General features: G+C 38.2%; 2 protein-coding genes across 2 annotated transcripts; one reads left to right on the top strand and one right to left on the bottom strand.

Moving 5' to 3' along the window:
• Window positions 1–2,152: 2,152 nt before the first annotated feature.
• On the bottom strand, window positions 2,153–16,601 carry rtn2b (reticulon 2b). The gene is made up of 7 exons (XM_081391287.1): window positions 16,541–16,601; window positions 13,361–13,568; window positions 11,887–12,025; window positions 7,368–7,437; window positions 7,193–7,239; window positions 3,078–3,136; window positions 2,153–2,875 (listed from the first exon to the last, which is right to left on the bottom strand). Exons 1-7 carry the CDS (start codon window positions 16,551–16,553, stop codon window positions 2,785–2,787), a joined length of 627 nt encoding a protein of 208 aa, XP_081247413.1. The 5' UTR covers window positions 16,554–16,601; the 3' UTR covers window positions 2,153–2,784.
• A 2,869-nt stretch (window positions 16,602–19,470) lies between these two features.
• Window positions 19,471–24,766, top strand: ppm1nb (protein phosphatase, Mg2+/Mn2+ dependent, 1Nb (putative)). Its single transcript, XM_081390073.1, has 6 exons — window positions 19,471–20,346; window positions 20,748–21,319; window positions 22,389–22,506; window positions 22,658–22,772; window positions 23,533–23,596; window positions 23,730–24,766. Exons 1-6 carry the CDS (start codon window positions 19,935–19,937, stop codon window positions 23,754–23,756), a joined length of 1,308 nt encoding a protein of 435 aa, XP_081246199.1. The 5' UTR covers window positions 19,471–19,934; the 3' UTR covers window positions 23,757–24,766.
• Window positions 24,767–25,086: the final 320 nt, after the last annotated feature.

The raw sequence follows: 25,086 nt of genomic DNA, 5'->3' as shown, positions 1-25,086 counted from the left end.
ATGATCAATGAACAGACATAGCGATGATCCATTTAGACAATCAATAATATTAAACCAGCAATGAATGACTGTTCTTTTTATGAAATGAATTAGTAAAGTTATGTCATTCACTTCATTCCATTCACTTTGGTAAAAATGTGTCCAATTCTGACCTCTCTGACCTATAAAGAGAGATTTCTGTGACTCACCTTGCAATGATCTCTCCATGACGCAGTTCTTGCTGTGAAAGCACTTTCTCTAAAACTCAATTACCACGTCTTTGCCAGACAGCCTCATGTAAGAATGACCTGCACTCAACTGTAGTGCACTACTTCTGCTTCTTTCCCATAGTGCCACTGGGCAAATCCTGCTGTGGGATCATGTTCTATCAGTTGAGAATACGAATACACAACTTAGTATTCTTTAACTGCAGCTGGAATCTTGTGTTGTTTGTGTCTGATGGCTGCTGATGAACTGCATGGTCAATTGATTCTTCATTTGATGTCACATTAAGGCATTTGGGGATATTCGGTTATTTATTTCATTTCATTGCAGATGTTTCTGGTCAAGTGCGAGAAGTCGAGCTCATTCGCGCTGACATACTCAAGATAGTATTTCCCTTTGCCGCTTTTATACAACCACAATCCCAAAACATATTGGCAGAATCATCTGTGAGGATGTCATCACGGACAAAATTACAGCTTATTATCCTTCTTATTTATTTGCTTTATGATCGGGGGGTTGTGAAGAATTGGACCCTGTTAGTGAAGAATGGAAATAAAAATTTTGGGGGACATTTTAAACTTAACACACATTATGTGCAAGATTGTGTATGAACATTGCTTGCTAAATGTTGTGTTAAATTACAAACTTCAGATTTTGTGTTTTCCCTATTGTTCCATTTATTATACTTATCTAAGCCAAAAGTTTAGTTGGAAGAGTGAAAAAATGAAAAAGACTGACAAATGGCTCAACAATACAGCTTGATGATGTGAAAAGGGTGTTCGTGGGTGTTCTGCGTTGTCATTACATTGTATGTTTGTTAATCATATTCATGTGCTTTTATAGAACAATGAACATCACTGTTATGAAAACTGCTTATTTACATATGTCATCAGGTTATCTAGCTGCAGATAAAAAGTTATTGTAATTATAATAATTTCATATTATATTTTATATTTCATATTATAAAATTAATATATTTCATTTTTTTCCTGTTTGTGAATCAGTCATGGAGCAATAATTTCCAGCTATTTATTGAAAATTAAAAGGCAAAACAATTATTTGTTGTAACGTGTGTGTGTGTGTGTGTGTGTGTGTGTGTAAATATATTTATTTCCATCTAAAATAATCTAAAATAAACAATATTTTATATTTATTTTTTTAAACACAAAAAGTTGTTGCTAAAATTGAATATATCTCTAATGTGGTGGCACCAGTAAATATCAACAGGTCAAGTACTAATCAAAGTACAAAACTTCAAATCCTGTCGAAAAAAATACTTATGATAAATTGAGTCATTCAGACAATTCAGTCATCATTCAATCAGACAGGGCATTTAATTACATAGCTACCGCTATTTAGAAAAGCTTAATAAAGTGAATAACTTCTAAATGTCAATTTTCTTCATATCCTCAATTAGAGATTTCCCACTCCTACCATTTAACAAATATGACACACAGGGGCAATTTAAAGTAAAGTCAGTCTGAAGTATAAAACGGCAATGAATACAAAACGTTCCTTTGAGTGCAATTTTTCTCGACAGATGAGTATTTGGTATTCTTCCTTACATCGAGGTTCGTCTTCTCGTAGTGTGCGAAATGTTCTTCTCGTGCTTTCTAAACAGTCCCCTCCATAAATGTTGTCATTTTACAGATGGTACAGATATTTCTTAAAAGTCTGTGATGACAAGAACCATATTTTGTTTTTGGAAATCCTAGCATGGAAGTATTTGAACATCAAAAGACATCCTATATTTGTTCCTGTTCAGCATCAGAATGTCATCTGCAACCAGTAGGCCTATATAATTGAATGTTTTGAAATCGCTGTTCCTTTGGACTTTCCGTAGTCATCTCAAATCAGTTGCATCCTCAGCAGTTGCTTATTCAAGTGCAAGGTCGAAAATATATGATGAGATTTTTTTGTATGTTGTTAGATGCAAAAAAGGGGCAAATAACATTGAAAACACGTTTACTGGGGGTCGTGTTGCACAAAAGACGTACTAAGACAGGGAAGCAAAACAACTTGTTTCATAGTGACTTATAAATTAGTTTTGAATTGCCATGTAACATTCAGTATTAAATTAAAAACCAAATTATGAGAACAATCCCAGTGTGAACTGTAAGCTCCAAAAATGTTAAACAAATTTACATGACATAATGCTATTCTGACTGAGAACTGCTGTGATTGTGTGGTCACATTGTTCCCTCTAGTGGAGAAAAACATACTGCAACTGTCACTAGGTTCAGCTCTTTCTATGAAAATCAGTAGAAAAGCCTTGTCAGGCAAAATGAACCAAGAATTATAAATATTACACAGCTTTATACAGTTACTAGTTATAAAAGACAGTTTGAATGAAATAAATGAATACAATAGGTGTACAGCTAGACTTCTCTTGACTGACGTGTGCTTCTTGGAGAAGCTTTTTGCTTAATTCTTTTGAGAAGACCTGTTGAAGAATATCCTAGCACCGTAAGAAAAGCACTGTAAAATATAGCGCTTGTTCAAACCCCCAAACCCCGACCTGCAGCTGCAACGTAAGACTTTCTTTGTTCAGTGTACTCCACATTTCTCTCTCCCTCCTCTTCATTTAGTCTTCTGTTTAATTTTTGGTGTGGGGGTAGGGGAAGTTGCTTGGGCTGGTGAAGGTTTGGCCAGGGAAACCACAAGATCAACTCTAGAAAAGAAACATGTAAAAGAAGTGGCACAGAGAACATGATAAATTCAAGAAAATAAACCACGGTTGTTTTAGTTAATTAAAGTCATATTGAATGTGTTTTGAGCATCATTTGTTTCTTTGCAAAGAGAAATTAAATATGATTTGGAATGATGTACATTTAAGTTGCTCAATTTTCTTTCTTTTTTTTCTTCTTACTTACATTTCGGTGATTTTATCCACAAGGTTTTTGATTGCTTTAACAATCTTGTCAATCCTCCCCTGTTAAAATGAAAATAAAACTTTTGAAAATAAAACTTCAAGTTTGAAATAGCCTATGGTGTGTGAAACAATGTGCATAAATTAGTGAGATCTAATAAAAAGTACATTTCTGGTTAGGAAAATGAGGGCAATGGTAAATTCCTGCTGTTACCTATACACATTCAGTTTCTAAACACTTTTTTAAAGCTAAACTCAAAAATAATGGCTCCAAAAGGGTGTTTTTGCAGCAATGCCATAGAAGAACCATTCAGGTTTTCCTAAAAACCTTTCGGTGAACAGTCCTTCCTTATAGATAGAATAACTTTTTTTCCTTAAAGGGGCTATATGTAGTTTTCAGCGGCCTCTAGCGGTGATGTTTCAGATTGCAACCAATAAGTTTACAAGCGAGTGCTCGTGCGCGTGCTCGAACTCATGAGCGAGCACTCTGGGCAAGGCCGCATTAATGCACGGGCTTACCTGGGCTGAAGCCCAGGGGCCTCCCAAATTAAGGGGCCTCCCATGTTCAAGTTTATGATGAGCTGAAAAGGTCATATTGTTTTAACTTGTCAGATTTTGTCGCAGTATGCCGCTAGTCGCTTGTGGACGTTGGTAATGCTGTCGCTCTAATGTTATTGTTATGGGGCGTTCGCACCAAATGCGAATAGAGCGTCTGGTGCGAGTGATTTCAATGTTAAGTCAATGCAAAGACGCGTTTACGCGCGTCTAGAGGTCCCGCGGCGCGAATGAGGCGATACGGTGCGTGTCCACTACAGTGGCAAAAGTCCTCTCATAACGTCTCCGCTTTGTGGTGTGTCTGTTGCAAGTGTGTTTAATCTAAGTTTTTTTCAACACACGGACAGTATAATCATCAGCGATGCACGCGATTACATTTAGAAATAGACAAGCTTTGTTTCCAAATGCACCAAGCAATGATCCTTTAAATTTTATTAACTTTTATAAACCCAGCCAATATAATCACAATGAACACATCCAAAATAAAATCTTTAACATGTAGGCTATATAACAACTGCAAAGCATCTAATTTGTAAACAAAATGATTTGCGCACTAAATCCAGCATAAACTCACCAGCATAAACTCACTGAGACTGTCGACAGTTTCTTTTCCATGCATCATTTTATTATATCCATGTTTGTGGTTAGTTACAGTCAAATCATATAAAACAGTGAAATCGCCCTCGAACTCTTCTGTCTTGCCTGCACTGCACTCGAGACGGTGACGGGAGCTGAGCTCCACTGAAAGGCTTCTTTCCTATTGGTTGTCGCTCGCGAAAATCGCTTCTCATTTGCATAAAGTTGAAATTTAGTTGCTGCGTGTGGTTGTTAAATAATGTGTCTTGTGTTTATGTCCTCAATGTTAATAACAATATTAAAATTGAAAACATTATTTAAAAAAACTCACTGTTGTAGGTCTCGAAAGAAACTAATGCATTCTGTGATGTAGATTACCTAGATATTACACTTTTTTAAAAATCGAGGGGATGGGGGGCCTACAAAACCTCTCAGCCCCGGGGCCTAACATTAGGTTAAGGCGGCTCTGACTCTGGGTACCTGCCAGACTGAGACGCAACACACCGGAGAAAGCATCACACAACATGCTGGAAACTCTCACTCCAACGTTACAATAATAGGCTACTTTTATCAGCTTTTATCAGCTTGACGTTGAACTAATGCTCCATGCTCGTACCATGATAAGTATGGAACCCTAGCAACCGTGCCGAATTTTGCCACTGCAAGCATCACTTCACATTTTCTTCAGGAAATGTACATTCTAGGTTTGTAGATAAGGTTTCTCCATGATTCAAATGCCCTGCCGATGTTGATCCGTGTTTTCGTCCGAAGTTGATCTGATTCACGTCTGGCCTTACGAGCTTCAGCAGAAGGCTCAGCATGTTTTTTATCAATATGTGGAGTTTGTGTTGGAGTTTGTGTTGCTGGGAGCAGGTCGTTTCTTAGTGTTATCAGACATGTCATAAGTTGCATAAGTCATAAGTCCATGTCATAAGTTGCAGTGTCGTCGCTGTTGAGTGCAAAGTCAGTAGACGAGGCGAGAGGCTCGGGAGCGCGCATGCAGGTCACGTCACTGGATTTCGCGGTAAATCCAACCCGGCACCTTCACATAAAAATAAGAATACTTGCTTTCCGAGGTAATAGCAAAACCCGCAAAGTGGATCATTTTAATGTGAGATTACAACCCCTTCACACACAGGCAATAAAAAAAGGATTCATTTTAGTAGAAAAACTACATATAGCACCTTTAAGGCCCATCACACCAAGAACCAACGAACGAACTACACTGTAAAAAAAAAAAGTTGCTGCCTTAAAGTTTTAAGTACAGTCAACTTAGATGTTTAAGTCATTTCAGTTGCATTAAAGGAGAACTCCGGTCAATTTTAACATTGAGCTCATTTTATTGTACATTTGGAGTGCTGTCAAAGTAGTCGATTGCCGAGTTCACGCGCGTGATCATAGGTATCTAAACCTATGCGCGTGAACTCGGCAATCGACTACTTTGGACTTCAACCGAAAAACAGGATGTAAACACAGGTATTTGCGCTGGCTTAAATAACATCATTTTTATACATATCTTTTACATCTACTGCAGTCAGATCCACTCGTGTTCACTCAGAAGGAATCACTCACATTTTCTGTGCACTTGTAATGACACATCAAGGATGTTAAGAGCCTAAAAGCAGGTTTAGTACTTGCCCTATTGAAGTCAACAGGGTGCAAATTTTAAAAATAGAATAACTCGGTGTAGGCAACACCGATTTTTGTCGTTGTTCTCTGTATTGACAGCACTCCAAATGTACAAAAAAATGAGCTCAATGTTAAAATTGACCGGAGTTCTCCTTTAACCTGACTTAAAAAAATTAGTTAAATCTTATAACTTTCAAAAACTTTATATAAATTAAAAATATAACTTTATAACAAAAATAAGTTGAAAATTGAATTAATTGAATTAATTGCTTAATTTATTTTGATGAGTTATGCAATGTAAAAACATTTGTTGTTATAACTTATTAATTATATGATTTTTTACAGTGTAAATTAGCGTCCTAGGGCTGCACAATTAATCGCAATGAAACCACACGCGATTTGGCAAAGGCTGCGATTATTTTATGCGCAGCTTGTCAGAGCAGCACGGCTGATCCGTAGTAAATGCTGCTCCATCTGAACACCAGAGGGCGTCTCACGCAGACACTCCAAATATGCCCCACCACAGAAGTAGATAACGCACATCATTCCAGGAAATCCCTATGGGCATCATCGCTGTAGCTGAATAAACAGAAGATTGAAACGCTTTGATTGATTAAACATGACTAATAAACACACGACTGCCTTATTCTGTGTGTGAAGCCACATCATCTCACAGAAGGATGCTTTTGTTGGACAAGAGGTTCATAAATGCTTCTCATGGAAAGATGTTTGACGCGTGTTGCTTTTGCAAATGCACGTTATAAGTGACTCAAACTCACAGTGCTTTCAGATGGAGCAGTTTTTACAGAGCCGTACATTAATAACAAGCTGCGCCTAAAAAATAATCGCAGCCTTTGCGATTCCAAAATCGCGATAAGCCAAATCGGTTTAAGTGCGATTACATGTAATTTGCCATTAATCGTGCAGCCCTAGCATCCACACTAGTGGACAATATCTTTCGGTTTATTTGCGTGTGATTGTCTGTCACTTTAAATGCTCGAGCTCGTTATAGTAGGATGGATTCTGATTGGCTGTCAATGTTTTTATTGTTCATCAGTTGAATAAAATCGTTCTGAAAGTGATTCCAACGATATTGTTTCTCTGTGCCGTTATCATTATAGCTGTGGCGTGAACTCTGCTATTCTTAAATAATGAGAATGATTTTTAGAACTATATCTTTATAGTTATCGTCCTTGGTGTGAACGGGCCATTGGTGTGAAGAACATTTTAAAAATCTAAAGAACTTTTTGTGGAATGGAAAGTTTCTATGGATGTTAAAGGTTCTTCATGGAACCACTGATGCCACAAAGAGCCTTTGAATATAGGTCTCTATATATAAAATCCAACTGATGCACTTACCTGTTGAAGTCTGTATAACAGTGGCAGAGAGAAGGCACATATCACACCTGTTCAGAAGTGAAAGGATTACATTAACGCCATGTAACATCAATATGTTTAGTGACTAATATTAGTTCAAAAAATAGTTACAGTCATGATTTGCTTTACATTACAAATTTCAGCAGGATATCCTTACCGGTCATCACCAGCGTGAGACCATTAGCTTGGACCCCCACATATGTCAACAAATACAGGAACACAACAAACTACACAAACAAATAAAATACGGTCATTCCGATAAAAGCATTATATTTCATTTTGAATGGTTATACTTTAGATTTACATTTATTCATTTGCAAGATGCTTTGTTTTATCTGAAGAGATTAACAGTGCAATGAATGTATATATTTTATTTCTGAGTTCCCTTGCTGAACCAGGAACCTTTTGTTCATATAATAATAAAGTTTAGCTTTTTTCCAAATATGAATTTCTTCACTTTCACATGCTTATTCTCCCAGCACCTTTGCCTTTGGGAATGAAAGCGCATGGTAATATTTAAAGGGACTATGTGTAGCTTTTTAGGTATTTTATTATCTAAAATCAATATTTTTATTCATAAATATGCCCTCAATGGTGTACAAATACCTATGCCAATGATCAGACTAATCCTCGTAAACGAAGAATTTATTATCTTTATATACATGAGATGGGTAAGTCCACGGAGGCTTCCATGTAGTTCCGCCATCTTGAAAAACTATAATAGCAGAGAGGGACAAAAAGTACTAGGCCAACGCGTTTCCACAACGCGTTTTCGTTCAGAGCCAGCGTCACGTGACTGAAGCCAGCAGAAGTGGAGGAGCAGAGAGAGGCGCTTGTCACTGCCGCGGCAAGTTTAAAAGGCTGCACTGTATGGTTATTTATACACCGTTCATTCATATGAGTCACAGGATAAGGAGTCTTCGTCGTCGAAAAAGTCCAAAATAGACCGTAAAAGGAAACGTGACCGGAGATTACAAAAACAAGGGTTAATGTCGGGATAGCTAATGCAGGAGAAAGCTTTCAAAAGAGACGCTGAAGTTTCCTGCTTTCTTCTCGACAGGTAAGTCAATGTTACGGTCTTAATTACAAGCTTTTTTTTCATTGCTTGGTTGTGTACTTTATTACCGTATATACCCGAATATTAGACGAGGGTTTTGTCCTAAAAATAGGCTGAAAAATGGGGGGTCGTCTTATATTCGCGATATAGACAAAATCACGGGGGGAAAGGGAGAAAGAACAACGGAATTAATATGAAATAGTGACTGAAACGCGACCCATTAAGACAAATGATTTCGCCTATACTTGCATGTAAAATTAGAGAAGCAACATAATATCTGTGTTTAACTGGATTAAAACGCTGCTCCTCTCTGCCATGCGAGACGCAGAGCGAGCAAGCGAGAGAGAGAGAAAGAGAGAGAGGTGCGCGCGCGAGACACAGAGAGAGAGAGAGAGAGAGAGAGAGAGAGAGAGAGAGGTGCGCGCGCGAGACGCAGAGAGAGAGAGAGAGAGAGAGAGAGAGAGAGAAATTTGAGACATTTCACTGTCACAAATACAGTTCAGTCAGAGAACTCTACTTTAGCAAACTCACTAACCTAATACAGAACTTTACAGCCATGACTGAAGTAGATCAGATGAAGATCCTGCTAGGAGAGGGCCAGACAGCAGCACTGGCTGCCAGATACGTGTGTGTGCCACAGCCTGAGAGACAGCAGGTGAATGTGTATACTTGCCAACCTTGAGACCTCAGAATTCGGGAGATATTCAAAAGGACGGGGGGGGGGGGGTGCACGACTACTGATTTTTGCTAGTTGATTTCTTATCAAAACTATACTCGAGTTACTCGACTACTCGTGGTTCATGCTACTGTAAATGAAAAGACATGAAATAGCTAGATCTTATCAATAAATATTTATTCATTCATAGCCTAATGCAACAATTACTTAAGTAAACTCTCAAAACATTATAATTATGACATTTCATTTTTAAATTTTCATGTAACAGTCTAAAGCTAAATAAATAGCTGTTCTTGCCTTTCATTTCAGACGTCTGCTTCTAGGGTGTTATTTCAACCGTAGTTGAGCACGCTCATAATGGAATCAACGTGGTGCGCTAGTTTTTCCAGGCGGGTTTTTCCTTCTCATCTCCAGAAATATATCTAGTAGTAAAGCTAATGCGAGGGCTAGAAATCAATTAATCCTTTGCTGATACTTCTTCGTCGTCATCATGGAGAGCGCAGTTTGGTTGCATAGCAACGACAGACGCCATGGGAGCGCAAGCGTTTGGACTGAAACGGCGCCCAGTGACGGATGGTGAAGCAATATTTTTGTCCGGGTGGAAATCGGGAGAAATTCGGGAGAAAGGTCGGTCCGGGAGATTTTCGGGAGGGGCTTTGAAATTCGGGAGTCTCCCGGAAAAATCGGGAGGGTTGGCATGTATGTGTGATCAAGGCCGTAACCAGGGTTTGAAAATTAGTGAGGTCCGGGGTGAGGTGCAGGGCCGGATTAAGAATTCAGAGGCCCCTGGCCACAATCAATGTCTTATGCCCCCCTTAGGTAGGCCAAATGTATAGTTTGTCCAAGGACATTTTAATTTTGCATTAAGAGTTTTAGTTTACTGACTTAAAAGGAACTTTGTTGTACTATGCTGGAGTAAAGTTCATAAATGATCGATCTTTCCCATAGGATTTTGTAAAACTATGTTGGGTAAACCTCTGTCCCTCTAGGGGGGTTCGGGGGCATGCTCCCCCGTAAGAAAATTTTGTACATTTTAAGGTTAAATGCATCAATCTGGTGCTCTTTGAGAGCTCAAAATTAAGAGCTTCAACGGGCTTCAACCCATGAACTGTGCACAAAGAAAAAACATTGACTTGTACCTGGACATTAAAGGGGGCTCAAACATATTTTTTAGTTATGATATGGAGTTTCAGTCTACATTACATTATAACTGGTGTTTTAGTATGCCAAACAATTAGTATAATAATAATATAATAATGATTTAGATAATTATTCCTATGACTTAAAATCCATATAGCCTATAATGAAAATGAATATTTCAAAAGTATACTTTACATTACACTATAGGAAAATTACAATACTTTTGTCCTAATGTCTTCACTTGCAAGAAATAAACTCTTTGATCGCGTGAGCAAAGTGCGCACTTTTCTTTAAATCACGCAGCACAAACATAATGCCTATAGGATACTTAAATTCTTGTGCTGTTTTATAAAAGCACAAAACCATATCACGGTTTCGATATTAGTTCGTTGGCAAAATATAACGCTAGAGACCTTTATGTTAGGCTATACATTTTACATCTCATGTGTATTGGGAAAAGGGAGAAGAGCGAGTTCGGCAAAAGGCGGATTCGAACTCGAGTCGAACGCTTCAAAAGCTACTGAGTTTCAAGCACCTCACGCACGCCCAACGACCCATGCCACTGTAGCTATTTAGTAGAAGGTGTCTTTTTTTTGCTCCATTATCGGAAATGTAAAAGAAAAAAAAAGTTCATTGGCACTTTTTGGTCATTTCATGAATTACAAATTGACATCAACTATATGTTGTTGCATCATGCTTGTAGTTTCTTTTGCGCTTTATTTACAAATTATAATAAAGTGACATAAAGCGCTCTGCCGCATTTTTTATAGTCTATGCTTACAACACGCTCTCAAGCCCCGTTCACTGATCTACCTTCTCGCAGCGACATAAATTGCAAACACACATATGACGCGGTTTAAACGGCTAATTAATCATTCAGAGAGCTTGACATTTTATTTTTGAATATAAAAAAATGACCGAGGTCCAGACCTCGGTGACCTCATAGCTGGCTACGGCCATGTGTGTGATGTGTGTGTCTGACCTCAGTGTGTTTCCCCACTGTCCACCACAGTGACCTTCAGTGACGTGTGTGTGTATATGTTAAAACACTGTGGTGTAAAACGTTCACAGATATTATAATTTGTTACACTGTTAATTTGTACAATTAATTTAAGTTGTTCATTTAGATTTAAGTTATGTTATAATTTATTTTTTTTGTACTTTATAATTTTATACTGTATAATTATTCTATGTGTTCCAAGCTTTGGCAATATTGTAACATGTACAGTCATGCCAATAAAGCAATTTTGAATTGAATTGAATTGAATTGAATTGAGAGAGAGAGGTGCGTGCGCGAGATGCAGAGCAAGAGAGAGAGAGAGAAAGGCGCGCACGTGCTGGAAGAGAGAGAATGAATTATCACTGTAATTTTCAAATACAATTCTTTTCTGTTAAAACCAGATTTTAAAATCAGATTTCATAGTTAAAGTTTTTCACAGTCAGTAATTTTTTTCATTGTTTCAAGTTTCAGTTTGTTTTAAATAACAAACCTGTTCACCCAAAGAAAAACTCAGAAGTGCTATTAGAAGACATCCTGTCATAGCTTTTTGGTACATAAGGGCTACCGTAGATGCAACGCGCATTTGAAAAAGTGAGGCGCTAGAGAGCATTATATGTTTGAATGCAAAATACAATTTCACCACTAGATGGGAGAAATTCCTACACATAGTCCCTTTAATATCAGTACTGATTACGTAAGTCAGCAGTATCCCCTGATGTAGTGAAAGTAGGTCATAAATTGCAGTAAAAGCGTAAAAACTGCTCAGTGTAGCTGAGGTGAGATATTTAAGATGTGTGTGAGACCTTCACTGAGTCCATGATGCTATCGATGAAGAACAGCCTCTTTAACTCGGTGACAGCCGTAGCAATCAGCAAAACGATTTGTTCCGCCATGCGGACTGTGTCCTCATCTGTCAGCGTGCGGTCCTCATCCAAATATGACCTTTTTAATAAAGAAAAGTGGACCAGCTGAGAAAGATTACATGCATTAATCCCAATTTATTTGAGTTGCTTTTCCCTCCGTCAAGCTCCTGCCAATTCATTCAATATTTGTTTTAAATCTGCTCAGCTGTTATGCATCTCAAGAATAAACATTTTAACCCATGAACAACTTGATATGGACTGTATCAGAGTGAACTCGTCCATTCAAAACAGCTTGCAAATAGGGCAGACTGAGGTTGTTGTTTATAATTTTATAAGAAAAATCACATGAACAAGAGTGTTTTTCCATAGCACCACTATTGCGATTTGTTATTTTATACAGTTCAATAAAAAAAGGTTTATATTCTAATGTACTAAAGGAGTTAATATTGAGCAGTTTACATTTAAGACAACAATATTAGCAATTATGCTGTGTATTCTCCCTTCATCAATGGAAACACTTTCAAACAAATTCAAAGCTGAATCCCCGGAACCCTGCAAAAAAAAAACTATTAGAAAACAACTTAATAAATCTCTCCATAAAATACTCCTATGCTTCTTCAAGCAACACACAGTAGGTGCTGCAGAGTACAGTTTCATTCCTCAATAAATCAGTGTTTTTTAACAAATTGTTTGAGTGAATGATTCAATGATACACAAAAAGCTGTCACTTGGTTTGTTGTCAAATGCATAATGGTGCATTCCATTTCACATTTCAATAGGTAGCCTACTATATCGATCCTAAATAGATATCGAAATTAGAATTGGGCTATTTACACACCACTGCATTTTGGCCGTTCATTTACACGACCACAGTGTTTTGGGGGCCAGAAAATACAAACCTTTGAAAACGATACTCTTATCGCCACCGTGTAAACTTCAAAAACTAAAATTTGTGAAAATGGTGACGTCATGCGTATGCTTATTACGTGTTCAGTCTGTAGGCGCGTAGTGTTTCTTTACAAAGTGACATCGCTAACTGCAGGCCTGTCATTCATAAAACTGCGTTTTTAATTGTTTTTGCGGATCCGTGTGAACGGGGATCGTTTTAACAACATTGTACGCCAAAAAATGCAAATGGAAAACTTCGCAAAAACATTACATAATAGTGCATAGTATAAGAGAACTGGGATTCAGCAACAGTGTTTGTGAACAATGTTGTTTGAGTGAATGATTAAATGACTTTTTTGTTGTTTAATGAATCTGTTTTTGAACGAATCAACTCACTCGGACGTGAAGTGACATGAGACTTCTGTTACTATTCCATTTACTCTGAAGAGCTGCAGTAAACAGCAGTGTCAGTTACACATTTGGGGTTATGGCTGTTTAAACTGTTATTGTTTTACAGCATACTCACTGGAAGGGATGAGATCCATCGCTGAGGCGGACAAGTGTCGAAGCTTTGTAAAGGAAGCGTACAGGGAGCGTGAAGGCCATAATGCCCAAACCGAGGTTGGACAGGATCGTGATGGCACTGAGCTGGAACAAACAAGCCAAACCCACAACCAAACCAGTAAACACCAGCCCGGTGGTCCCCACATCTCGCCAGTATAACAGATCCAACACTAGAGAGGGCAAGAAAAATGAATGTGTGGAACGTCAGGGAAATAAACATATAAAGAGGCATAGCCAGGCTGAAAGATGGAAAGCGACTGAGGGAGAAATGCAAAGATCATGCTTTGAAGTCGGCCCCAAAAAGGGATGCAGATGTGCATGTTTGCACAGTGTCTGGTTATGTGTGTGGTAAAACACACTATCATATTACAGATTTTCATCCATTCTTTGAGTGATTCCACAAACTTTAGGTGAGTGAATTCACTTTAGAATGAATAATTGACAACATTTTAAAGAAATTCTCTGTTTTCGAAAACTATTCTAAATTTAAACCAAATTATTAGTATTATTTTGGAGAATTGAGACATTTTTGCAGTGAAGACAGTAAGCAAACTCTGGGCTTTTTACATTTAGTGGGACTTTTAATTTGATAAAAGACTAAAATTCACATTTGCATGAACTGTAATCTTATTCCCCAAAAATGTTAAGAAAATGATAGATTAATTGTTAAATAAAGCACTAATTTCCTTATGTCCCTTAATTTTAATGTCAGCCTATGTCAAATAATGGAAGTGACATCCTAAATAGGAAGCTGAATCATCTCTGTCAAGAAGGGTTCTCTCTCTTTTTTTTCTCCCTAATGTGTAATGTATGATAATTTAGGTTTGACAGAGGGGAGAAAATATAAAATGCAAAAACTGATGCCATATGTGAACACATAAACATCTGTAACCTTTTTTTAATTAGCTAGCGGCAAGCTATAGCAGTGAGTGGTATTACTGTCAACACAACATTTGTTGAGAGTAAAATAGTTGTGATCTGGATGTATTTAATGTACTGAAATTGCAACACATCACATCACATCACATCATTACCAGTATTATCAGTGATAATGTCATTCAGCCACCAAAGTATCCAACTTTGTTTGTGTAAAACGAGTGATCTACCAGTAATGGGATGGGTAGAGTACATATTGAGTATCCAAAAACAAAATATTAAAATACTAAGGCTAAACATTCTCAGTCTTTTTCAGGCAATGTGAAGCAGTGGAAAAGCTCTCAAATAGCACAATAAAAGGATAAACAAGGCTCAGTGGAATATGAAAACAAAAGGACAGAAATGAACAAGTGGAATTAAAAAGTTCACAGAAACATAAAGGAGTGGCCTTAAAGGAGAACTCCGGTCAATTTTAACATTGAGCTCATTTTTTTTGTAAATTTGGAGTGCTGTCAATACAGAGAACAACGACAAAAATCGGTGTTGCCTACACCGTGTTATTCTATTTTTAAAATTTGCACCCTGTTGACTTCAAGTTTTAAACCTGCTTTTAGCCTCTTAACATCCTTGATGTGTCATTACAAGTGCACAGCTAATGTGAGTGATTCCTTCAGAGTGATCACGGATGAATCTGACTGCAGTAGATGTGAAAGATATTAATAAAAATGATGTTATTTCAGCCAGCGCACATACCTGTATTTACATCCTGTTTTCGGTCGAAGTCCACAGTAATCGATTGTCGAGTTCGCACGCATAGGTTTAGTTGCCTATGATCACGCGCGTGAACTCGACAATCGATTACTATGGACTTCGACCGAAAACAGGAAGAAAATACAGGTATGTGCGTTGGCTGAAATAACATCATTTTTATTAATATCTTTCACATCTACTGCAGTCAGATTCACCGTGTTCACTCTGAAGGAATCACTCACATTAGCTGTGCACTTGTAATGACACATCAAGGATGTTAAGAGGCTAAAAGCTGGTTTAAAACTTGCCCCATTGAAGTCAACAGGGTGCAAATTTTAAAAAGAGGATAACACGGTGTAGGCAACACCGATTTTTGGCGTTGTTCTCTGTATTGACAGCACTCCAAATTTACAAAAAAATGAGCTCAATGTTAAAATTGACCGGAGTTCTCCTTTAATGCTGTCAAGGACTTTACTGAGATTTACTTTTTTCTGTAAAAAAGGCTGTAAGAGATTTTCATTTAGCATTGATTATTGATTATTATGACAAGCAGACATGTGATCAAGGCCGACTCCACCAGAAACACTTGATGAAACCACGTCATTGTCCAGCCAAGCTTGATCACATTATACACCCCAGGCTGTGCCAAACACCAAGTCTATAAACGCATTCAGTTTTGTCAGCATATGAACAGACTAATCTGAATCGTCCACTGTCCAGTTGTCCATGAGCTCATCTATCACTTATTTGCAGATTATTTTGTACAACTGCAATAAATTAGAGCAAATGCTCTTTTAGTCAAACATTTGAGATAAACGGACAAGAAGCCCTTGTGTCAGAGAGAGTGCATGGACACAACCCAAGTGGAACAGCTAATGGCAGTGTGCATTTTCACGCCCTTTCCACTGTAAAGCCAATAGACCCCAACAGCTGTTGATTCTGATTATCCTTCAAACGCAGGTGCAAATCTGTGCTGTGGCGCACATGGTGCAAAGCTGAAGAGCCATTATGAGATCAATCCAAACCCTCTGAAATCTTCTCTACTAAAAAAATCTTCCACGAGGCATTCACTCCTCTTTATTGCTGCCTAAGATGGCCGGGTCAGATTGAATCTCTCCGGGGAGACGTATATGCCAGCACTGCCAAAATAAGACTGAGAGAAGATCTCACCTCCTTCTTTCAGACATCAATGTTTCCTTTTCTCCCTCTGCCTCAAAATCCTAGAGTCATGCATCAGTCCGCTCCTGAAAGCAGTCCATCCATCAGATTCCCATTGAGAAGTCCTGTGTGATGTGCTGACTAATCAGTATTACTATACCTCTAGTGTAAACCACTCAACTTTAATCTGATCCCCCCGCCCACACACAAACACACGCGCGCGCACACACACACACACACACACACACTTTCCTCAGTTACAACCTGCTCTTCGCATACCAGCACATTACACAAGTAAACAAAATAGCTCAGGAGACCTCAGTCCCAGTGCTTTTCTGTTTTTGCGGAAGACTCTCACCTTTGCTGGCCATTTCTGCTGCTTCCACACCAAACCCCCTCTCCTCCCAGAACTCCACGAACTCTCTGGGCTTTTTTTGGCCATCCTAGCGTTGTCAGCAGGAAGGGGTTGGTCTGACCTAATAATATCTCAACCACTTGGACACTCCATCTTTACAGACACACACATACACAGCTATGATCCCTCATGGGGGGTTCTGAGCTTAAGGAACCTGAGACGTCAGCATATCGTCCCCTTGGAATTATAAGGTTCTATCTGCGTTCTGAGCAGTTTTGAGATATTGAGCTTCAAAGTTTTTGCATTACATATAGGAAAATGTATATGGGGAACAAGTTTCTTTCAAACATGAAAATAACAGGGACCCTAAATGTATTCTAAATATACAATATCAAAATCCTCTCAAATTTGTAAATGGGGATTTTTGGAATGGGTCAAATGCAGATAGAACCTTCTAATTCTAAAAAAAACACTTTTCGCTTAGAATTATAAGGTTCTATCTGCCAAAACATTATCTGAACACTAAATATAAAATTATTAATGTTGTAACAATGTCTCAACATGTGTTAGAAAGTAAAATTTGATCCTTTCTATGACATTTATTTCATATTTTTAGCACTTCCATGTATTTAGGACATTTCAAATTAAGCAAGGTAGGTCTAAATATTTTGTCCAGTGCAGATGTTAATTTTTGGTACCAATTTGGTGAGTAATTAAACACATTATTGCAGAAATTGTTACTTTAATCTTTCTTTTGTTTAGACAAAAAGCAGCTACTGTAATACATTTGAGCAGGACTTTATTCCACCTACAGTGGGCCAGGTAAAATGACTTTCTCTCTAGAGACATCAGTATGGCTGAAATAACATGCTAACGTTTATTGTTGTAATTAAGACCCCATCAATTAAATTGTTGACTATTTCACCTTTAAGGCTTAATATTGTAAAAATTAAGACATTTTAAGACTTTAAAAACTGCAAGAAAACAGACATGCATCAGCAAATTAATTCATAAAGTTTAATAATCATTGAAAAATGATTCACTGACTATACTATAATCACAAAAAATGTCTCATTTTTTCATTTTTTAAAGGTCTCAAAAACTCATTTTTTAAAACACAGAACTATAATACTCTCCGTGACTCATTTTTTAAAACACAGACTTATACTCTCTACGACTCATTTTTTGATTGGTCCTCTTCTGTCCATTCGAAGTGCTGATGGGCTCACGCAGATAGAACCTTATAGAGCCAAGTTAGAGTTCGACTTTGTAGATAGAACCTTTTTGTTTTTTCAATAAAAAGTCCCAAAATGTACACAACTTAAAAAAAAACATCACATAATGTAAATAAGTTGTCACAGAATAAGAATATGTGAATAACTCAATTTTGACAAAAATGTCAGATAGAACCTTATAATTCCAAGGGGACGATATGTCTGTGTGTAGACAAGTCTTCATCTCATGAGAAATGGATAACCTTAGATACGGGCAAATTACTCAGGGATTGTTCAGGGAATCCTGTGCTTTTTTTCTTCTCACATGCTAAATGCTGGCCTTTAACACCCAACTGAAGATGTTGTGTGAAGATTTATTCTGATGATTGTGTGTGTGTACAGTTTTATATATTGATATTATATATTAATTTATTTTAAATTATATTCATTTTTATATTGATAATAGTATTATGATAATGATTTAATAAATAATATATATATATATATATATATATATAATTATTACTTTTACTTTATAATCAATAGGGGTGTAACGATAACCTCATGTCACGATTCGATACATATCACGATACTGAACTCACGACGATACAGTATTATTGCGATACTCCAAGACATATGGTAAAAGGATAACACATCTTTTTACTGTTGATTAAAATGCTAAATTTGGTTTTACATTGGGCGTGGAAATGAATAGGCTTGGACTTGGTGCTGGTGACACCAGAATAAAAATATTCATGATTCTGAAGCTGAAAATACCGAATTATTTTAGACGAACATTCTTGCGCTCTGTCACTGGCTAGAAATAATGTTGGCCACTTTTTACTAGTAAGACATTTGGCATAATCAGGACCCACAAATATTCCCCCATTGCATTATTATACATTATATTCAACATTATATATTGTAGTTTAATGTAGTACTGACACTGAAACTCTTTAAACTTGAATTTATTTCTCACAGAAATTGTAATTTTGGATGAATCATACACATGCGCAATACATTTAGTCATTTTTGTATTGTGGTATATTGTGACATGATATATTGTTACTAATAATCAATACTACCACTATTATTATATTTATTTTTATTAGTTCTTCATTGTGCCATTACTGCTTTCTGTTTAAAAGTGTTAAAAATCCTAAAAAATCCCTGTTTTTTTTTTCATGTACTTGACCCAGCAGATGACTCAGTACTACCAGCATCTGATCTGATGCAATGATCGTTCTGCTGTCAAACACATTTATTCATGACATATTTTTATTTGCGTCATTCCATGGACACACAAGAAGAGTTACAAAGACAAAAATAGCCTGTTATGTAATAATGTGTATGAATGCATTTTTAAATTAACATAATCCACTAATCTGTCCGAATCATCCCTTGTAAGAGTCTCCTAAGTTCATGTTTGAATATGCCATTCATGAATTCTGCTCAAGGCAAACCATGTTCTTTAATATGAATCACTGAATCTACCCCACATAACATTTTTAAAAAGAGGCTACTGTGTGCTCTCTTTTTATCTCTCTCCCTCTCTCGCTCTCTGTCTTTCTCTCTAACTGGGCTACTGTGAAAATCTGTTATGCACATTAATCTGTGCATGTTAGGTAATCCAAAATTATCAAATGTTCAGCACAGATGATTAACAGAGGGAGTTCAAGAGGAGAGGCGGAGGGAGGGAGGGAGAGCGGCACTGAACATGTGAAAAAGAGAGCCACTGTGCAAAAGGATTGCATGTTGGTGTGTACAACAAGAGGGAGGACACTGCGAGATGATTGGTACACAGAAATAGCTCAGCCAATCAGAGTGATGACAGGAAAATAACAGGCTCAGAGAGAGAGAAAGCTTAGAGAGAGAGAATATCACTGACATACAGAGGAGGAAGGCAACAAAAGTGGATCAAATTGGGAAGAGCAACTATGCCTACAGATAGATTAGATCATAGTGAGAATGTCTAGCAATGGGTAGAGTGACAGAAGGAGAAATCGACCGTTCTACAGTGGATCATTCAAGGATGCTTGAAGGTGCAGAATCAGCCTCTTGGGAGATAATGCTGTGAAGGCCCTGAGCAGAAAGGCTGCACACAGCCAAACCAAAGCCAGCGAGCAACAGCACTGGGTGGAGGCCGTGAACGGATTGAAACGAGTGCGGAAAAAAAAGACACCATGAGGACATCCAGGAAAGGAAGCGTGGAAATGCCTGCTTTTGTAAGGCAGCTGGTGAAGGAAACAGAGAAAAGGGTCACCTCCTTTTTTAAAGGGGGGCGAGGGGGAGGTGCGGGGGAGCTGTCCGAAGGCGAAGAGGGAGGAGAGGAGGAAGGGGTCATCCCTAGCCCCTACTTAGATCGACCGGTTCTGGACAAGCACATGCAAGAGGGATGTGCCTCCTGGGGACTTACCTACGCCCTGGCCAGCATGCAGGGTTGGAGGGCCCACATGGAGGATTTCCACAACTGCTTCCCTCAGCTGGGGGGGGAACTGTCCCATTGGGGGTTCTTCGCCGTGTTCGATGGACACGCAGGGAGCGCGGTGGCCCAATACTGCTCCCGGAACCTGCTGGACCACATCTTGGGCACAGGTGAGCGACAAGCTGTTCTAAAAAAAGCTGTCTCTTTGGCTTATACTGATGACAGTACATCATCAGTTATTTGAGAGCACAGCAAACGTAAAGATTTTGTTGAGAAACAGAATTCCCATTTGATCATCACATCACATGGGTGATATTGTTGATCTCTTTAGAATAGATCCGAGAGGATCTCCTCAGATTGGATTAATTTCTAAACCTACTGTATATCCAAAGCCACATCAATTTTATTACTTAATTAAGCCATGATCTGACAAGTTCATTTTAGTGGACAACATGTTCCTAATGTAGGAAAAGCAATTAGAAGTCACATAATGGCTGCTTGTTGCAATCTTTACTAACGAAGCCTTTAGATCCGTCTATGTGGTTTAGTGACATGAGCTTTTGCTTTTCAGGCAAGATCCGAGCAGATGCGGATGTGGAAAGGGTCACTGAGGGCATCAAGGAGGGCTTTTTTCTCATGGACAAGCATCTTCATGCCATGGCCTGCCGTGAGGGTTGGGAACGTGGAGGGACCACTGTCGTTTCCACTGCTATCACCCCGCACCACATCTACTTTGTGAACTGCGGGGACTCTCGGGCCGTCTTGTGCCGCGCGGGGCGGGTTGCGTTCTCCACAGAGGACCACAAGCCCTTCAGCCCTGGTGAGAGGGAGAGGATAGAGAGCGCTGGAGGATCTGTGACTTTGCAGCGCGTGAATGGCTCGCTGGCAGTCTCTCGGGCATTGGGCGACTTCAGTTACAAGACAGCTGAGTGGAGGCCGGTCACAGAACAGATGGTCTCGCCCGAGCCGGAAGTGTCGGCTGTGGAGCGCTCGCCAGCAGATGAGTTTCTGGTTCTGGCCTGCGATGGTGTGTGGGACACTGTCAGTAATGAAGAGCTCTGTGCCTTCGTACACAGCCGACTGCGTGTCTGCACAGACCTGAGAGAGGTCTGCTCCCAGGTCATCGACCTCTGCCTCTATAAGGTTAGTATGAATGGAAGATTTTTAGGCAGTTCTCGCTGATTACGATTGTGTGGTCCAAACCTCAAGTTTGATTTCTCCTCGCACTCATGCAGGAGATCTAGGGGCGAGAAAATGGCAGCTTTACTGCTTATTCACGTTTTGTTACATTGGATTTACCACCAAAACTTTACATGCATAGACCAACTCTCGCGTTTGACTGCCGTGGATGTATTGCAAAAGATGCAATTCCACATGCAAACTGCTCTCCAAAGTTTCAGAGACATGCCGTTTTCAGAAATGTGTCTGAAAATATATTTTCAGATAAATTTTATTATACAAATTTATAATTTATATACAAGTTATTTATATACATAATATACAAGTTTTAGTTGCTTATATTTCCTCAAATGTGTGGACATTTTTAATATTTAAATTTATATACTGTACATATATTTTCCAAAATCAGTTACCCAAAATGTATTTTAGGATTGTAAACATGAAGTAAATTTTATTATATGAAGTCTGGAGTCTGTTGGCTATGGCATCTCAAGCTGACTTCAGCCAGGCTGTTGTATTACATAAGAGAAACACAGAATGGCCTTTAGGCTGCTGAAAAGGATGTGTGCCGACCTGAAAATGTCAGCATCTTTCTCTCTGCAGTGAGCCAGATCTCTGCTTTGTCAGGTCTGCGCTTTCATCCACCATTTCAAAGTGAGGCTGCTGTATTCCGCTGCTAAGCTGCAATAGGATAAACTACTTTTAGCCTTGGTGTTAAGAGATTACAGCATTCTGCCCAGCGTTCTGCCATGTAAGGATAGACAACCGACAACATCCCTAAGAAATGAAGGATAAGGTCTGCATTAGCGTCACCAATTCCAATCTCCTTAATTGTCAACGTGAGGAAGTTGCCCTTAAAACAAAAGCCTCAAGACTGGCGAGCGTCATGCTACTGCCTGCCTTATCTAAAGACACATCAGAGGAAAACAGTGCTGTTCAGTTTAGCGATGAAATCGCATAGCGGACACATTAATTGCACATCTTACATTTCCATTTATTTTGTTTGGATGTCTCTTCGTATGTTTGCTAACAGGGGAGTCTAGATAACATCAGCGTCATTCTAGTCTGTTTCCCTGGCGCCCCCCAGCTGTCACCTGAAGCACTGCACCAGGAGGCTGAGCTGGAGGACTTTCTGGAGTCCAAAGTAGCTGGTAAATCATCCGAGTAAACCTGGCTTCTTTTGATGTTGCTTTTAAGATTTATGTCACATATGAAAATCCTTTCAAATAGTGGATTCATGTAATGGTCCTCTAGTGGTCTGCTTACGGAATTGAACCATTGTCATGCATGTTTCTTTGGCAGAGATATTTGAAGAGCTGAGTGCAAGAGGTGATGAGCCTGATCTGCTGTCCGTTCTGACAGTTCTGGCTTCAGCAGTGATACCTGGACTTCCACCAGGGGGCGGCCTTCAGAGCAAGTGAGTGTGTGTTTTATATCATGCTTTACTGCTGCTCAAAACTGTGTGTGAGACGTGTAAAAACCTATTTCACAGACTGCAACATGCACATCTTTAAGAACTTTTAAACGGTTTCTATACGAGATCTATAAGCGTCCCTTAAATCATCTTTCTTCCCCATTCTGATGCCTAGTTTGAACTTCAGCAGATCGTATCGACCATGTCTACATGCCTAAATAAATTTACTTGCTTCCATGTGACTGGCTGATTCGATATTTGCGTTAATGTGCAGTTGAATAAGTGTACTTAATAAAGTGGCCAGCGAGTGTGTATTTAATATAATAATTGAGTCATTTATTTTAATCGTTTTTATTATTAATAATAATAATAATTTATATAAAAGTGTTGGATCAAATGAATGAGAGAACCATTTCACAAAATTAATAAAGTTAATTCTTCCTACTGTTTTAACTACTGTTTTAGGGTGTGTGTGTGGGGGGGGGGGGGGTATTGCACTTCATCAAATGGTACTATTTCATGTATGCCTATAGTGACACATGGTACAGTATATAATTATGAGATTAAAGCTGCAAGGATGACATATATACCCTTGTGCTGCAGAGCAATGCCCATGCTGTTCTCAGATTCAAGTGTCTACTCAGTACAGGCACCAGAGTACCAATCAACTCCACAAGTAGAGCTCAAATGATATGTAGGTGGGATGACTGACAAAAGAACAGAGGGCTGAACTTTGAAATAACAAATTTTTTCACATTTGCAGGCGGAACTGTATAATTTCTGCCTACTATCAGCAGAAAGAGGCACGGCGATCAAGATTAGCCCAGGTAAGCCTCTGTGGAGATACTAAAGCTATTTTATATGTTACAATAACATGTTAAAATTACAAATGTATTTGTCATTCCTGTTTGCTAAAGTTAATATCTAAGCATTTTTAATCTGAATTCTGTATCTTTTCAGGAATTCCGTCCTACAGATGCCAATTAGAGTCAGTGTTTTATAAATGCTTAATGGATGTGCTAGATCGAGGAAGAAGTAAAGGTGATCAGTTTTCTGTCTTTTAAACTCGTGAAAAATGGAAAGGATCATCTTTTTGGACAGCAACACAAATTTGACTTCCTTCTTTTTGTATGTTTCTTGAATGACGAAACTTACAAAAAGCAATGCTGTGCCACAATGCAGGACAATAATGACTGTATATAACTTTGACTCTTTAGATTGTGATACGTTCAGTATTTTCCTTACCAAATGTATTCAATGAGTCTTACAATCAACAATACTCAGGTAATGTGTTTAAGCATGATGACAAACTTTTAAGATTCTCTTCAGTCTTTGCATTATAGCAGGTCATTTTTTAAACCGATATACAAAGTCAGAACTTAATAGTAGATTATTCTCTGGACTCTGAGGAACATTAAATTAGCAACAAGTGTATCAGTGATGTATTAAAGAAATAATTCACCCAAAAATGATTTACTTGCCTTTAGTGCTTACTCCTTTTAGAAGCTTGACAGCATGTGGTAACATAGTGTTGTTGTTGTTTTTTTGATAAAAGTAACATGATCTTGAGTAAATAATGGCAATATTTTCATTTTTGTGTAAACTACTCCTTTAAGAATTCAAATGAGGCAAATGTGAAATGATGAGATTTTAAGAAACAAATTCTATCAAATAAAATTCAAACAAGCACTTTTACATTTTGGATTATATACAGGCCCATGATATGGTCACAGAGTGCAATTTCTGTTTTTGAATAGTTGTTTCCTGTAAATCTCTCTACTCTGTTTGCATGATCTGTACTGTGTTGCCTTACTGACCTCTTTAAAATTATGCCAACGTGTTAATATTACTGAGATTTTCCTAATGACTAGCAAATGAACTGATGCAGTGCTGTATCATGTTGTGTAATAATTTTTGTGCACATTTTACAGATATTGTGCAATATTTGTGCTAGCATAAAGGTTGAGAAAAAAAAGATAATAAACGGATCAAGTCATTCATGGTATTTCTGTTTATTAATGTCTGTCCTGCTACATAACCAGATGGCTTTATGGTAATTAGTCATACATTTTGTGTGTGTGTGGTTGATCTCAGATTTCAGCACAGGAGTTACAATATCAGTAAGCAGTCTTAGAAGAAAAGGTTCTATTTAGAAACTTAAAGGGTTTGGTCAGGCACTTCATAAATAAAACCTTTTAGGGGTTCCCATCATGGGATCATTTTACGGATATAGTTTTAATTCATTCATTTTTAATTTTAATAACATTTTATGAACTAAAAAGCTTGTCAACATATTTTATCACTAGAAAAAAAAGAT

The sequence above is a fragment of the Scardinius erythrophthalmus genome (assembly GCF_964197995.2).
Source record: "Scardinius erythrophthalmus genome assembly, chromosome: 17".
NCBI lineage: Eukaryota > Metazoa > Chordata > Actinopteri > Cypriniformes > Leuciscidae > Scardinius > Scardinius erythrophthalmus.
This window is presented reverse-complemented; position numbering and strand designations above follow the sequence as displayed.

What these genes read in the sequence shown, in the direction of transcription:
- rtn2b (XM_081391287.1), bottom strand. An exon ending in GCATCATGGACTCAGTGAAG is followed by an intron (nt 7,438 to 11,886) that starts GTCTCACACACA and finishes TTGTTTGTGTAG; the next exon opens with TTTGTTGTGTTCCTGTATTT. An exon ending in TGTTATACAGACTTCAACAG is followed by an intron (nt 3,137 to 7,192) that starts GTAAGTGCATCA and finishes TCATTTTAACAG; the next exon opens with GGGAGGATTGACAAGATTGT.
- ppm1nb (XM_081390073.1), top strand. Translation starts at nt 19,935, where the DNA reads ATGAGGACATCCAGGAAAGGAAGCGTGGAAATGCCTGCTTTTGTAAGG. An exon ending in TCTGGAGTCCAAAGTAGCTG is followed by an intron (nt 22,507 to 22,657) that starts GTAAATCATCCG and finishes TTTCTTTGGCAG; the next exon opens with AGATATTTGAAGAGCTGAGT. An exon ending in GGGGGCGGCCTTCAGAGCAA is followed by an intron (nt 22,773 to 23,532) that starts GTGAGTGTGTGT and finishes TCACATTTGCAG; the next exon opens with GCGGAACTGTATAATTTCTG.